This window comes from Glossina fuscipes, unplaced genomic scaffold (genome assembly GCF_014805625.2).
Source record: "Glossina fuscipes isolate IAEA_lab_2018 unplaced genomic scaffold, Yale_Gfus_2 2, whole genome shotgun sequence".
Classification (NCBI taxonomy): domain Eukaryota; kingdom Metazoa; phylum Arthropoda; class Insecta; order Diptera; family Glossinidae; genus Glossina; species Glossina fuscipes.
The window spans coordinates 28,967,130-28,983,221 of record NW_023998416.1 but is presented as its reverse complement, the minus strand read 5'-3'; the positions used below and the strand labels follow the sequence as shown (position 1 = coordinate 28,983,221).

Below are 16,092 nucleotides of genomic sequence, written 5' to 3'. Positions count from 1 at the left end.
GCCGCCTAATGATTTCAAATTTTCTGCATCCAAAAACGGAGTGTTCAGCCGACTCTTCCATGCCGCACTTCTCGAGTCATTTTCAAAAAGACATTGTTGCACGTTTGATCACCCACAAGTCTGTTAAGCTTTTTAGAGTCATCAATCTCACATAAGAGACGATCACATTGAGTTTGTGGTAAAGCAAAGTGTTTGGGTTCCACATGAATTAACGGAAAAGAATTTCTCTGATCGTGTTAGAATGTGTTCATCACATTTGATTAAGCACAGCGCTGAGCCGTTTTTGGACAAGCTAATTACTGGACATGAAAATTAATGGGAAGTTCCCAGTCACCCACCGTATTCCCCCGACATTGCACCATCTAATTGTTACCTGTTCAGATCTCTGCAAAGTTATCTAAGGGGAAAAAAAAGTCTTTTGAAAGTATTTCTAAGGCAGTTGCTGACTACTTTAACACCAAGGACGAGAACTTCTACAAAACAGGAATAGGTTACCTAAAATACGACGGAGCTTTCCCTCCAACCTATTATATAGCAGAACAAAATAACATAACCAGAGATGCCAAGCCATGTAATTAGCAATGATTTAAATACGAATAATAGTAAAATTAGGATAAAAAAACGTCCTCTTCAAAACTGTTTAATGTGAACGAGCTACGAATATCAACAGCTGCTTAAAACAACTGACAGTTCTTGTTTGTTTATTTACAACAACAAATCGATTTAGTTTAACATTCAAGATGATTATATACGGAGTTTATATTGTTAGTAAATCTGGTGGTCTAATATTTAATTTGGATAACAACGTACCGCGTATTGAACATGAAAAAACATTCACATATCCTTTAGATATTATTTTGGATTATAGTCCCAAAAAAGTTTCTGTGGTCTTCAATCGTAAAGATGGTATTAATGGTAAGTTGCTATGAAACTTGTTTGTAATGTCACCTTACACTATTTTCACTATTTAGTCGGCCATATACTGGTAGCTGTAAATGGCATGGCGGTGAATGGTGCCACTTTAGAAGATGGCCGTGATGTGAAAACTCTTTTGGAAACTGCAAATAATTATCCGTTAAATTTAAAATTCGGTCGTCCTAAAATGACCACCAATGAAAAGATATTCTTAGCGAGTATGTTTTATCCGTTGTTTGCCATTGCAAGTCAACTAAGTCCCGAGAATAAGAGTTCGGGAATAGAATTGCTTGAAACAGATACCTTTACGTTGCATTGTTTTCAAACATTAACTGGCGTCAAATTTATAGTAGTTAGTGAAACTGGGTTGGTTGGCATGGACATTTTGTTACGGAAAATCTACGAACTTTACTCGGACTATGCTCTTAAAAATCCATTTTACTCATTAGAAATGCCAATACGTTGCGAACTTTTTGATAGTAAATTACAACTTTTGTTGGATATGATAGAAAAAACCGGAATAAATAATTTAGATAAATAGATTGCAAATAAATTTATGTTTACTACCATGCTTTCCTTCCTGATTATTAAAAACGGCAAGTAATTTGTGGGAGTGGTCATTTGTATATTTTTATGCTTAATATTTTGTGCTTTAGAAGAAACTCATTAAAAAGCTTAAATTATTTAAAATATAGCAAAAAATAAATATAAAAACTTAATACTAAATTGCACCACAAAAACGAAAGAAAAAAAAAGGAAGCAATGAGCAAATGCTTTAGAAGAATGTTAAGTGTCCTTGACGTGACAATGGTATGCACGCGAATTATGTGGTAAAATAAATACGTGATAATACAGCAAAAGTAAGTTAATTTTTTTTAAGTCGAATAAAGACGTGACGAATAGCTTCATTTATTGACTAGACCTCTTCATTTATTAATTAGACCTCTGGCTTTGGGATAAGCAGAAGGGGGCTTTTTCAACTGCGAACGGCCAGTTGGTGGTCTCCTGTTAGAATCCAATGCAGCTGTTGAGGACACACCATTAATGTTACGGGTAGATTTTGTATTCCTTGAACTTGAGTTGTTCAATGCATGACCATTCGTGGTCGCAGCCGTGGCCGCACTGGCATTGGCATTAATTATGCTCTCCAGTCGGCTACGTATGGAATTTGTGTGTGCGTCTACTATATCAATATCATCTCCTGTTTGCATGGCCTGGGCTAGTACCGCCTGTAAAGAGGCAGAGATTTTCGGAGATCGGTACTCTTGAGTTGTGCGACATGGCATTTCCAATTCATAGGATACTATGTTTTCACTTTTGAAACGTAAGGCTGCCTCATTCGAACCGGACTTGGCTTCCAATAAAGCATATTCTGAGATGGGTCGACGCCTTTGGGGATGAGACACTGGTCGTTTGTTGCTGTAAATTCCATCACAATTAAGAGGTAAAGTTGAAAATTTCCATTCTTCTTGTTCTTCGTCGTATTTAGCTTGGGTATAAAGTCTTTGCTTCACTTCTATTGGCACGAAGTTGTCAATAATCAATAATTGACGTTTTAATTCCTTGACAAGTTCATTTTGGGCCATTTCCAGCTCCCTCAAATCCTGGTTGTGCTCATATTTGCAATCATTTAGCTCTTGTTGCAACGCCAAATATTTAGCATAACATTTAGAAAGTTTACGTTTCTTTAAGTCGACTTCCTGCTCCAATGATGTCACTGTCTCTCTTATTTCCAAAGTAGTTTCCTCTTGCAATTCCAATTTTTGCTGCATCTCAATTTCACGTTTTTTGCGCTCCGCTATTTCCACCAACTTTTTTTCCAGTTCAATTTGACGTTCGCTATAAGTATCAAGTAAGTTTTTGCCGCCTTGCACAAGTTGAGATTCGAGCTCCGCAAGTTTAGCAGCCAATTTCGCGGTCTCCAATCGCTCACATTCCAGCTGTTCATTAGTTTTTGCCACCTCTTCTTCTACTTCGTTTTCTTTGTCTGATTCGATTTCTTTTTCCTCTCTTCCAGGATCGTTTTCAACTGTAAAGTGGTTAGGGGTTGTTTCCTCCAATTCACGGCGTAGTTTTTCTTTCTTTTCTATCTTTGGTTTTTTCAAGCTTCTTTTAATTGGTTTTTCTACTTTTTGTTGCAGTTGCTTAGAACCTATTAAACGCTTGAGACGCTCAATTTCTTCCTGATATTCCTTAAGCTTCGCATCTTGTGGATCTTCGTTCTTAACCGGTTGATTTTGTATGGCCTTAGCACGCGAAGCGTATCGCAACGTGGTTAATGTTTCATTATAATTATACGCTGAAGGTCCAACATTTGCAATCATAATGGTTTTAGAATTACCCCCCAAAGAGTCTTGAAGCAAACGGGTCAGTTTTGAATCACGATAGGGAACATGGGGAGATCCCTCAGCTAAAGCCGATATAACGTTGCCCAACGATGACAAAGCCAAATTGATTTTGCTCGCCTCTTTTAATCTTTCAGCGGAGGCCCCAGTTTTTGTTTGACGCTCACTTCCAGCTAAATCAATAAGATTCAATTTTCCCACTTTTATGGTGTTCGTGGCGATGTCGCACATTTCTATCTTAATCATAAATATAGCATGAGATCTGAAACAAAATAAAAAATTTTATTATCTTATTCGATCTTTTATTTTCTATCATTTTCCACCTGGAGCTGTGTTCGTTCATATTAGTAAAGCCAATGGTACGATTTTTGTTACCCATTCTCATCACGTTCATCATGTCGTCTACACTTTTGCAGGTGATAGCATGCAAATTGGGCACGTAAACACCAGAACCGCTTTCTCTTACTTCCAAATGTTTAGAGTTAGGTTTTAATAGATCTCTTAATTCTTCCATGTAAATTTCTAAATATGAAACATCGACCAGAAACTGGAAATTCTCGGTACGATTGATATGCAGCCAAATTTGCTCAAACGTTCTTGGAATAATGCCGACGAGCTCATCGTTGCCGCGTATACCCTCCATAGTGAAGGTCTTTCCTGTACCCGTTTGACCGTAAGCAAAAATGCAACCATTATAACCTTCAAGCACGGAGCTCACTAAAGGAAACACAACCTCATTGTAGACAGTAGTCTGGGATGCTCCGGCGTCGTAAACCGCATCGTAAGTAAACATTTTGCGTTGCTCCTTGTAAGAGTCTGAAATGCTAGCGATTTCAATAACTCCACGATTCGGGTAAACGGTGACAACTTCTTCGGAACCCTCTGTACGCTCCCGGTTGCTCATGGGCCTACATCTTACGACTACCTGGACGCATTCATTAAGTGTTTGATTACCTGCGGTACCAGGTCTTCTTGTTTTAGCACTCATTGTAACACGATAGGATTTCTACGTCTAGTTTGTGGTTGTCGTAACAACTGTCAAACAAAACAATTGAAAAGGAAAAGAAAAATAAATGGTAAAAATCAATAATCAAATATACGATTATTTATATTAATGAATGGATGCTTATATTTATAAACGCTAGAATTAGCGGACGCAATTAGTGAACCCTATGCACCTAAAGTTATTGCGTATGACCTTGGAGTGCTTATGAAAAAAAGCTGACAAAAATAAAACATTACTCACCGCTTTTGCTTTTTTTAAGCCAATATTTTATACGCTTTCTATTATAATTGTTTTATAAAAGTATGCCGCCGTTGAAAAGTTTTATGAAAATATTTTACATTTTTTATTGTCTTTCTCAGTACTTTATTTGATAAAAATCAATTTTTTAATTTTCTTTAACAACCACCAACTGGAAAAATTTATACATCTAACACTGTGTATCTCGTCTTCTTATTTTTTAACAACAACAAATCACAATAGACGCTTTTCATGATTGCCGGCTTTTTTCAATCGAATTATTGTAATCAAACAATAAGAATAAAAAAAACCTGGCAAGCCTTCTAAGCGGCGTAAAAAATATATTGCAGTTCGTTGTTATTAGTAAAAATTCCAAAAAAAAGACGAGAAATTTATTTAAAAGGTTTAAGACGACATCCTCAGCCTAATTGAGACTTTAGTGTCCTCGCATATAAAGTATTACAAATTGATTGATCCCAGCCTTGATAGAAACTCGGGTTTAATGCTTTAAACTAACAACTTGGTTTAATCTTTTGGGTGAAAGAAAAACAAAAATAAAATCAATATGGATCAAATGTTGAGTCCCGGATTTTCTATACCCAGTATTGGTACACCTTTGCATCAAATGGAAGCCGATCAACAAATTATAGCGAATCCTGTTTATCATCCATCGGCGGCAAATAATAGTGGCTTGAATACTGGGAATGGTCACACACTTCACACAGGAAATAATGGCACGACGAGCAACAATATATATAGTCATGACCTAAATCATATAATGGGGGCTGGAAATACGCCATCGACAAACACCGGCAATGGTAGCGCTGCACATAAACAAATGCAGCCGTATCAGTCCACTTATCAAAATTCTACAACAAACAGTAGTAGTGCTAGCGGTGGTGGTGGAGGTAGTAGTGGTAGTGGCGCGAGCACTAGCAACGTAGCTAATGCCCCTCAATTACTGATGCAGCCACAAACACCGGTAAGCCACCGTTTGCAATAAGCCAAACAAATGCTTAACAAAACGGTCTGTTTTCAGCAAAGCCTTATGTCACCGATGATTCCAATGAGCGAATGTCCTGAAAATTTAAGTTTAAGTAAAATACACCAAACCATGGGTCCTGCGACACCTATGACACCAATGACACCGGGTTCCGCAGATCCTGGAATATTGCCCCAATTACAGTATGTTATACTATGTCTCCTTGTCAAATGTTGTGTTCGTAATTTCTCTTAAAATCATTTACTAGAAATATTGTGTCTACTGTTAATTTATGCTGTAAATTGGATCTTAAAAAGATAGCTTTGCATGCTCGTAATGCCGAATATAATCCCAAACGTTTTGCGGCAGTAATTATGCGTATCAGAGAGCCTCGAACGACTGCTTTGATATTCTCTTCGGGTAAAATGGTTTGTACTGGAGCTAAAAGTGAAGATGACTCCCGACTGGCTGCCCGCAAATATGCGCGTATTATACAAAAATTGGGATTTCCAGTAAGTCCACTTAATGTTAGTATATTTCAAATATTGTCACATAGTTAACCTTTCAGGCTAAATTCTTGGATTTTAAAATTCAAAATATGGTCGGATCGTGCGATGTTAAATTCCCTATACGGCTGGAAGGTTTGGTGCTCACCCATTGCAATTTCAGTTCTTACGAACCTGAACTTTTTCCGGGCCTTATTTATCGCATGGTGCGACCTCGCATTGTACTCTTGATTTTCGTATCTGGCAAAGTGGTACTGACGGGAGCTAAAGTGCGCACTGAAATCTACGAAGCTTTTGATAAAATATTTCCTATTCTGAAAAAATTTAAAAAGCAATCTTAACAGAGTGATTCGGTACTAATTGTTTTTTCCCCGTTGAAATTTGCTTTCTAATCCAATAAAGTCTGTGTTCTCCTAGAGATTTATTTGTCGAGTCTAGTGAAAATATTTATTTAACTAGAGTAAAAAAAACTTTGGCTTTCCGGAATAGTTTGTTATAAAGTATTTATTATACGATCTTTTGCACAACTGATGTTTCATACCTTTAAATGTGATGGATACATTTAAAGTTTATGTACAAGTAGTTGCGGAGTCGTATTTTACACATTTCTCAAAAAAAAAACCAAAACTTTTCGTGCATAATACGTTAGAAATAGGCGGCTTTTACAAACATTGAGCCATCAGCCCTCCCAGGTTGTCGAACTCAATCTTTTCGGTAATGTTCTTGGTTTTAATTTTGTCGTCTTGTGCTGCTATCAATATTAAGCTTCCTTGATGTTTCCAACCATATTTTTTCATCCATTGATCCAAAGTTGAATCTAAAAAATTACGGCTCTTACAATCTTTCCTATTTATTATTCAATATTTACTTACCTTCGATACCTCCTAATAGTTCCTTTAATAATTCCTTCCTAATAGTTTGGAAGGTAGTACCAACGACATGGCATACAAACTTTCGTATAGAATCATGAAAGCCGTTAATATGTCGGAACAAAGTTTGATTAACTTCCGCTCTTTGCCAGAATAAAGTGAAATCAGCTCGCTCTAATATATCAGCTAAATTAATTATAATTTGAACCGTCTCATCTTTCATCTGTTGTGGCAACAACAAACATTTGGCCATGACGAAATCAGTGTGTGGTAAGTTAGTTAAGCATTTCAAGAGGATCGTATAAGTAATATCGAAATTCAACATATGTGGATTGAATTGATACAACTTCAAAACGGCTAGATTAGCTTCCAAATCGTAGGTATTACCTCTAGCTTGATCTTCAACGTATGCTTCCAATGTCTTCAAATGGTCGGGATTGTATCTGATAATTATGAATTTTAGGTTATGGTCTTACAATTTAATTAAATGCATAGTTTACCTTTCAATGCAACCTAACATTTCTTGGATGGTCTGACTTTGACCATTTTCCATTGTCACCATATGTGGCATGCTGTTTAATAGTAAATGTATTCCAATTTTTCACAAAACAAGAAAATAATAAATGACAAACAAATTGCACAAAATAACACCTGAATCGTTGAACAACATAAACCAGAATATGTTAGAGATGCCAACTCATCATTTTATACAATTTTTCTGTCGATATTCTTCTTTGCAATAAGAGTTAAGACTTTGTGGATAAAACCTCTCTCTCTCTCTCTCTCTCTCACTCTTATTTCCATGGAGGTAATTACGTATGAAAAATAGAGAGGAATCATCACGTAGCTGAAAGTTAGCTTTCATTATGCTTTCAAATCCAAGTGACAGTTAAATTTTGTAGGCGTGATTACTCGATAATTTTCGCTCTTGCATTCAGCGGTCCTAAGCGGAAGCTAACTTTCAACTACGTGATTCTCTTCCTAGGCTTGTGTACGCTGTAGATAGAGGGCTACGGTAATATATTTGCAAACTCTCTGCAGGAGATCACAAATGTGCCGGTGAATCCATTGACTGTGTATCACCTATAAGCCTACAAAAGTCAATCTGCGAAATATGGTTTGGCCACAAGGACGCACTATCTCTCTCGAAAGGCGGGACATTAAAGTCTCCAGGGACAGGCGCTTATGCCCACATCGGAAGTGAGTATTGTTTCTGTACCGAATCCAGAAACAATTCTTTGCTAATAATCGAACTCGGCCGAAGTTTGTGTCATGATTTCTTTATCTTAGAGATTTTTTGTCTCTAACAAAAACAAAAAATTGATCACCTTCCACACCAAATTTTTTTGCCGCCAATGCTTCACTTAACAATATGTATAACGTTTATATTCCATCCGAATTCTGAATTCTCGGATTTCAACGAACTTGAAATTTATTCAAGGTCCCAAAAACCGACTTAAATTCGATCCCTACTTGATTTCTGTAAAGTTGCGGAAGTCATGCACTTTTATAAACTTGATCAAAACTCTAGTTGCGTACGCGGGTGCATGTTCAATCAGTACGTGTTGTGCCGTTACCGACCGAGCATTCATTATAGCTGCGACCAAATGTGCTCTAACGCGTTTAGACCTAAATTCGCGAACTCTGACTTGTCGTGATTCTTATCTACTTGGCTACTCATGCCGAAAATTCGGTTATCATGTCATGATAGCGAACACTATTAACTGTTGCTGCCTGACCATCCAACCTAAAACTCGCACCAGACAGTGGAACGTTGCGGATGCTTTCGTTTCTCCAAAATCACTCACTGGATTTTCAGAATCCCAGATACGAAAATTTTATCGCTTTGTGGTTGAGTCAAATGTAATAAACAGAAAAAAGTTTGTCGGCCCATGTATCCGCGTTGTAACCTTATGTTCAACTTACAAATTGCAATGTTTGAGGTATTTTGATGAAACTTGGTGCACCGACGTGCTTTGGCCCTGAAAGTGATTCGAATCGAACCCATTTTTCGAACACTTCTCATATAATAATCACATAAAGTCGTATTTGGAGCAGTCGTTATATGAATAACAGTAGAGTGGTGTAGAATGTTTAATGGTTGGGGTGGGTGTGGCCCACTACAATCTCTTTTTATTTCTTTTCCTTAAATTTCATCAAAAAATGTTTCATGGAATCTAGACTTATGTCTTTTTCCATACACTTACTATCGCAATTTTAATTGATCCGACTTAAGACCATCAAAGTAAAGAATGGGAGTGAGCGAGAGTGAGTTAGATAAGATAACGGTGCAATAGGGATCATAACTAATAGCAAATAATTGCTAGTAGAAGATTAAAATTTAATACGTGTTGTTAAGCCAAGTTCCCTTTAACTTTCTAGTATGCATCCTTTAACTAGGAAATCACTCTATTGTGTGTTTTTTGTATAATAACAAAAAAAAAAAAGGCCCAGACAGACAGACCATCATACTATTAGAAGAAGTCTTGGCAGATGTACGCATATATGGTGCGTGAGTATGTAACGAAAAGGCTAAGAAGGCAACTACTGCAAGGATTTATTGTATTGCATTGTTTAACTCCTTCTAAGTAGAGTTGTTTGGTCACATGCTGAGCGGGAGGATCTCATTACTTTTAAAAGGATTTCAATTAAATTATAAATTGAGGACACAAAACAATGAGATCACTTAAGGACGGGAAAGAAAAACAAATTTTGAAATTTAATACAAACTTAACAAGAGTGACTAACACACACACACACACACATACACGCACACATGCACATATACATGCCAAAGCAAGGACAAACATATGTCTACGCCATATATATGTATATTAATATATTAATGCAGATTATAATTGCGAATGAGTTTAAATGATTAGAATGTGAATAAATTTTGTAGGCGGTGAGGATTTACCGAGAGATAAATCTTAAGCTCATAACTAGTTCCGTATTATTAATGTTAAGCTGGAGGGCGGTATATGTTCTTAAAATGCTTGTTTTTTTTTTTTTTTCTCTCGTTCTCTCTTTACTCTAATCAGTGTTAATTGAATTCACCGCAATTTATTATACAGTGACTCTATGATACCGCCGCTCGACTCGCACTTGATAAAAGGAGGAAAGAAAAACAAAATCTCAATTATAAGCATTTGACAGCTTGATAAGAAAATAATGCGTTCGCGCTAGCCTCGTTTAGTGTTGAATGATTGGCAGCGTGCGTTTCTTCATGCATTGATGTTTGCAAATGACAGGATAACGAGATTTTCAAGTGGTTATGTTGTCTGACTTCTTTTTTAATAGGTTTCAGTTTCACACCCTTTTTCATATTTGTTTTTTTTTGTTTTTTTGATGATTTCATTTATATGATAGCGCGCTTCGCCAGTATCGGCCAGGCCCGCAAATCGTTAGGGGAGAAGGGGAGCGAGTGAGACGTGCATTGAGAGTGAGAGAGAGAGAGAAAGAGAGAGAGAGAGAGAGAGAGAGAGAGTGGGAGAGGCAGGCATAACGAAAAGAGTGGCAAGGGAAAGAGTAAGTAAGTGGTTGTTCCGTGTCAAGTGGCCAACTGTAAAAATACAACATCTAATCAGCATATGTGCCCTTATGTATATACATACCTGTGTAGATGTGTGTGCGTTTGAGCCTGTATTTTTTTTACTTACACGCAATAATATTTTTGCATTTGATTGTTTTCTTCAACTATAGAAGTTTCTAATCCCGATGGGTTTATATAAATGCAATCGTGCATAGATAAACTTTTAATATTTAAATCTTACGGATTTTTCTATTTTAAGATTTAAAAAAGAATTTATTTATTTATTTATTTCTTTTTTGTTAGGAGGCATATGCAGAATTAAAAATCTTTTCACACAATTAGTAAAGCGAACATCTTTTTGCTTAAAAAATAGCATAAATAACGGTTAAACGCACATCAATAATTATTTTCGTTTCGTGAGCTAGATTAAGGTGAAGTAAGAAAAAAGATCGTCATTCAAAAAACATTTTTTTTTAAGTTAGGTAGGTCAGACTATGATATATATTATATAATGCCTTACTCAATAAGTTTATCGGTTGATTTGATAGATGCAAGAGGACGTATCCATGTGACCTTTAAAGAGCAACAAGCTGCTGAAACGAATGTCTCAACATTTCATGACATGGTTCATGATATGAATTCGTCAATAGTAACGACATTCATATGTCACCCTAGAAACTTATTAAGTGATTTATTATATAATTTCATAAGTTCTGGCTCGAATTTTTTTTAATATGAGCACTCACTCGGGGGATGTCGTTTGTACGTGGATTAAAACGGTGACGATCAGAAACAAATGGGACAAGAGAAAGTGTTAAGGAGTGGCCGCAACCTGATGAATGTACCTGCAATTGATAAATGCCGTGACCTCATCAAGCGATCACCGACTATAGTTGCGACTAAGCATAGTTTAGCTCAATCGAATTTGAGCCCAAGGATTATATGGGAAGTACGCCTGTCCTCTTCCTTTTGAGGCGTAATCTTGTGGATCCATTATTATATATATAGTTACTTTTACTATGACTAGTAGATATAGCTTTCGAACAAGACGAGATCTGATTGTCTATTCTTGCCGACAAAACTATAAAGTTTGCTTCTCTAACTTAAGCGCCTATTTCGCCGATCGTGATGGCATTTTCCCGATCAAGAATAAGAGACAAATTTACTTCGTAAAAATATGGTCTTAATTTTTATATTTTCCGATCACCATTCCTTAATGAAGTCTTGGTGTTTTACATTTGCAAGTAGTATGATGAACGGTCTATTTTTCCTTGAAATGAGGTAAGATAAACGTTAGCAGCTAAAACTATCGGCTCCGTGATCGGCGTGAAATCCTGCATTGCTCAGGAATATATAAACGCTTCATGAGCTTTATGGATGTCCAAAGTAAAGACTGAAGTTACTGTACACATTTTCTTTGGTAATAGTTATAGAAGCCGCGAAGTTTCGAATAGGCTTTGCCAGAGAACATGTCAGGATTTCTTTTGCATTCAATGTTTACATAGCATATGTCTGCTGCTATGGATGGCAAGTTAGGAACGAAATTATTTAGATGCCCGAGTTTGAACTTTAAATGCCTTAAGCCTACTAGAGAAGCCGTACATTTTTCGGATTTTTTTAATATTCGAAATAGGGGAACAGGACAGTAACGATTAAAACAATTTTGGTTCGCACACTGATTACAAACATATATGCATATGCATGTATTTTTTATGAAATTTCTACTAAAGGATCGAAAAAGAATTGAATATATCGGTATATCTGTAGGCTTTAATTGTTATGCGGTAATATATACAAATCCAGACAACAGATAATCCTGGTCTTAGTCTTGTTTTCATTTTTATATTTCGTTTTTCTTGTTAAGCGTTTCGCAAAAAGACATAGTTCCTGCTTTCTCTTTTTTATGGTCAATTGAGGTAACAATTATTTGCCAGGTATATAACAAAGATCAACTGTTCTTTTCAAGTCTATGCTTGTGATCCCAAAAAATATGTAGGATAACAAGAGATTTTCATAATTGCACATTTAAATTTTTAGTTTCACAACTTAAACATGTTTTTGTGTTTATTTCTTTTTCAGATTTATTGATGCTCAACCGAGCGGCGTGATGCGTATATATATGAGATTTTTTTAATTGTTTTTTTTTTTCATTTTTTTCACTTTTCAGTTGTACCGAAAAGGATCTTTATATACATACATACACGTATAAGCGTTACAGATGTAATTATTGATATGTTTGTCGTTGTTGTTGTGATTATATTCTTTAAGGTAAATTGTTTTTTTTTTTCTTAGACTATTTCTCAACTCAACAACAATGTTTGAGAAAGAAAGATTTTCCCTTTTTGGTTTTTTATTAACAATGTCTTCTTGTATTTATCTTTAGCGCATAGAAGGAGAAAGGGCGAGAGAAAGAATTAGAGATTCAGATGTGTTTACTAAACGTTAAGAGAATTTTTCGATTTACACGTTTTCGCTTAAACGTGTGCAACGTCCTACTTGATTACTCTGTTAAAAGAAACACTTAACGATCACAAGCGAAGACAAGAGAATCAAAGCTGAAATATCAGTGTAAAGAGTTAAAATAAACAAATATTTACAAATGTTCTCTATAACCGATGGCAGGCAGGCAATACAAGACAATGAAATCGTTTGTGTTATAATAGGAGCAAATTGAAAAAAAAAACGCGTCTTTCTTTCAATAATAATAAGTATTGTGCGATTGTGATTGACTTCAATTCTTTAATTTCGTGTTGAGCGTTAGTAAGCGATTTGTCAGAAAAGTCTGGTGCAATTTCAATATTCATCGAGTGGCTTCATCTGCTGTTTGCCATCTCTTCTTAGAACCGAGTCCTTTATTTGGTAAAATAATTTAACGTATTTTACGGACTATAAGATCAACCAATGCTTTTATGTTTATTTATTTACACCTGAAACTCAACTAAAATAGAAAAATAACAGCCCGGGGGGCGAATCTCGAATCTCGTCTATCCCCTCCCCCACCACTATGCTTTTCGCATTCTACTCTCCAAGTTCTTCTATTTGACACCCATACCAAGTTCATTGTAAAAGTAACCCATTCTGAAGGCAGATAACATCTCTTCATTTGAGGAGTATACAAGATAGCCTTAAATTTAAATATTCTGTCTTGTTTGCTCTATGATAAATACGCAAACAAATGAAAAAAATAAAATGTAATCTATTGTAACTTTGCGTGGGCATGGCCAATTTTTTCCATTTTTGACTGTAAGGAGTACAGTGATTAGGCATGAACTGCTAAAGTTTTATGAAACGGTTAATTTTAAGCGCTACTAACAATAATTAATCCATTTGAATCGATCCATGTTCAAAAATTGACGGAAATATCACTACACAATCCGACTTCATTCCATTTTATAATTTGACTGTTTATCACCTATAAGTCTACCAAACTCAGCCTGCGAAATATTGTTTGGCCGCAAGGCCGCACTTTCTTTTTCGAAAGTGGCGACATTAAAATCCCTAGGGCCAGAGCTTATGTCCACTCCAGAAGTGAGTATTGTTTCTTTATCGAATCCAGAAACAATTGTTTACCAATAATTGAACTCGAACGAAATTTGTATCATTGTTGTCCCCAACAAAAATATAAAATTGATCATCTGCGAAAAGGCGGGAATATTTATTTGCGAAACCCGTGACGTTGCTTCCATCCCTTCGGATTACTTAATTCTGATCTACGCCCACCAACAACAATCGTACTAGTCGACGAAAATTTGTTTTTCTAAAATGTTGTCTCATCGTTTAGCGGTGCAAAAGGTTTGTTCTCGTTGGATCCAACATAATTGCACAAAGTCTCAAAAAGATGTTTGTGCCGATTGGTGCAAATAGATACTTAAAAAACGCAACAATGTTGCTTCAAAGGAAATATATAGGATTTTAAAAGGTGACGTGTCATCTATAGGTGCTTATGAAGCGGAAAGTAGACAGCAGTCGACTATATGGACGTTACAAGATGACAAGAGTTATTCGGCCTCGCAGTACTTCGAACCAAATGATCGTTTGTTTCTTCGCGAAAACTTATCATATGACAATGCAATGTCTTTAGAGGAACGTGAAACAATGAGTTCATGTTTTTAACGTAAAATTATTTGAAACAATGATCCTTTATTTAGAGAAGATAGGACAAAAGCTTGACAAAATTTTACTATATTCAAAAAAGGACGTTGCAATACACTTCTATCTAATCTAACAAATATCGGTCTGAAATTTGCCTCTAGAACTTAAATTCGGTCGATTCGTCGAGAAGTTGAAAATCATGAAGAAATATTCTGCACTGTATAATTTTACTCGCAGTTAAAGACTTAAACCTTTATTTCATTTTTTTAAGAGCAACATTTGCTCGTTCTTTACATGGATTTGTATGTAGCAGGCACATGAAACTAAATCCAAATCTACCAAATTTCATGCTATCACATAAATATATTATTAATTTTCATAAATCTCTTCTATATGTGTTATATGTTGGAACAAAAGTCCCATAATAATGCTATTGTTTGAAAATATTTTAATCTAAAGTTTCTATATTAAACCCATATGCATATATATATATATATATACATGTACATGAGTGCATGATATGATGTTTGCAAAATTTTATGAACAAACTGGAATTCTCATGAGTTGTAGCCATGGCACACATACTCACTGTGCAGAAGACCTACCTATCCAAGCATTTGTCTAAACTTGTGTGCGACATAAAGAGGCAAGAAAACCTTCTCCATCTTTTTGCAATGCTATCTAGTGTTAAGCTTAAAGTTGAAACAAAATCGTGCCTCTTTCCACCCCTTCCCCCGCCCATCATCCTCTGCCTTTGCCAAAAGAAAGAAAAGAAAAAAGTATTAATAAAATCTTAACTGAAGCAAAAAAAAAAAGCAAAAAAAGAAAAAGAGAAAGAGAAAAATTGTTTGAGGGACAAAAATCTCTGTGTTCAACTTTAGTACTCAAAAATTACTCAATAATTAATCATGTGTGCAAAGGACTAAAGTCGCTAATAGAATTTTCTGTTTTAGTAAAACGTACACATAAAGTCGTTCTAACTTACATACAAGCATTTTTACGAAAAGTGTTTGAACATTGAACGCACATGCACACATTTATATCTATATGGATATAAGTTTAGTCAAGATTCAAACACATGTATGTATGTATGACTATCAATATGCATAGGGATGTGTGCGTGTGTGATAATGTAGCAAATGCATGTGGGTTTACGTATAAAGCTTTTACATGACCTGAGGAAAAAATTTTCAGTACTGGTGAACAAAAAAAAAAAAAAAAACAGAAAAAAGATTGATTTCTGGTTTACACAAACGCCAAACAAATCAATTTTATATTTTTGCGTTTTACATACATGCCGCAGAAACTTATTGGATTTGTTACTTCATTTGTGACACCGAAACAATGAACCAACGGTTTAACCAACTCTTTAATGGGCTAACCATTGTTGATAGTTTTTTTTAACAAGCAAAGGGTCAGTTATCTACTCAGTAGATTGATTTACTCAGGCGTGGGATATAATCTCAACCGATTTTCGGTTGACATGTAGGGAAGCTAGCAAACTCCATGCGTCAAGACACTTTCCTCCCTTCGATAGACTGAAAGGACTTTGTAGACGGCGTACGAAGAGTTTAAAATTTTTATATTCTCTGCAGCTATTTGGTTTTA

General features: G+C 35.7%; 4 protein-coding genes across 5 annotated transcripts; 2 read left to right on the top strand and 2 right to left on the bottom strand.

Moving 5' to 3' along the window:
• Positions 1–740: 740 nt before the first annotated feature.
• Positions 741–1,464, top strand: LOC119633504 (trafficking protein particle complex subunit 4). Its single transcript, XM_038027094.1, has 2 exons — positions 741–915; positions 972–1,464. The coding sequence occupies exons 1-2, from the start codon at positions 741–743 to the stop codon at positions 1,454–1,456; spliced, it is 660 nt and encodes a 219-aa protein (XP_037883022.1). The 3' UTR covers positions 1,457–1,464.
• A 62-nt stretch (positions 1,465–1,526) lies between these two features.
• Positions 1,527–4,602, bottom strand: LOC119633501 (kinesin-like protein Klp68D). 2 transcript variants are annotated; one of them, XM_038027091.1, is made up of 3 exons: positions 4,507–4,602; positions 3,584–4,295; positions 1,842–3,522 (listed from the first exon to the last, which is right to left on the bottom strand). In XM_038027091.1, the coding sequence occupies exons 2-3, from the start codon at positions 4,246–4,248 to the stop codon at positions 1,842–1,844; spliced, it is 2,346 nt and encodes a 781-aa protein (XP_037883019.1). In that variant the 5' UTR covers positions 4,249–4,295; positions 4,507–4,602. The 2 variants fall into 2 exon arrangements, with proteins under 2 accessions (XP_037883020.1, XP_037883019.1); XM_038027092.1 differs by lacking the exon at positions 4,507–4,602 and having other exon boundaries at positions 1,527–3,522; positions 3,584–4,248.
• A 230-nt stretch (positions 4,603–4,832) lies between these two features.
• On the top strand, positions 4,833–6,385 carry LOC119633503 (TATA-box-binding protein). The gene is made up of 4 exons (XM_038027093.1): positions 4,833–5,485; positions 5,543–5,688; positions 5,754–5,997; positions 6,054–6,385. Exons 1-4 carry the CDS (start codon positions 5,069–5,071, stop codon positions 6,330–6,332), a joined length of 1,086 nt encoding a protein of 361 aa, XP_037883021.1. The 5' UTR covers positions 4,833–5,068; the 3' UTR covers positions 6,333–6,385.
• A 113-nt stretch (positions 6,386–6,498) lies between these two features.
• LOC119633793 (eukaryotic translation initiation factor 3 subunit K) lies at positions 6,499–7,548 on the bottom strand. Its single transcript, XM_038027540.1, has 3 exons — positions 7,361–7,548; positions 6,864–7,303; positions 6,499–6,808 (listed from the first exon to the last, which is right to left on the bottom strand). Exons 1-3 carry the CDS (start codon positions 7,429–7,431, stop codon positions 6,654–6,656), a joined length of 666 nt encoding a protein of 221 aa, XP_037883468.1. The 5' UTR covers positions 7,432–7,548; the 3' UTR covers positions 6,499–6,653.
• Between the last annotated feature and the right edge of the window lie 8,544 nt (positions 7,549–16,092).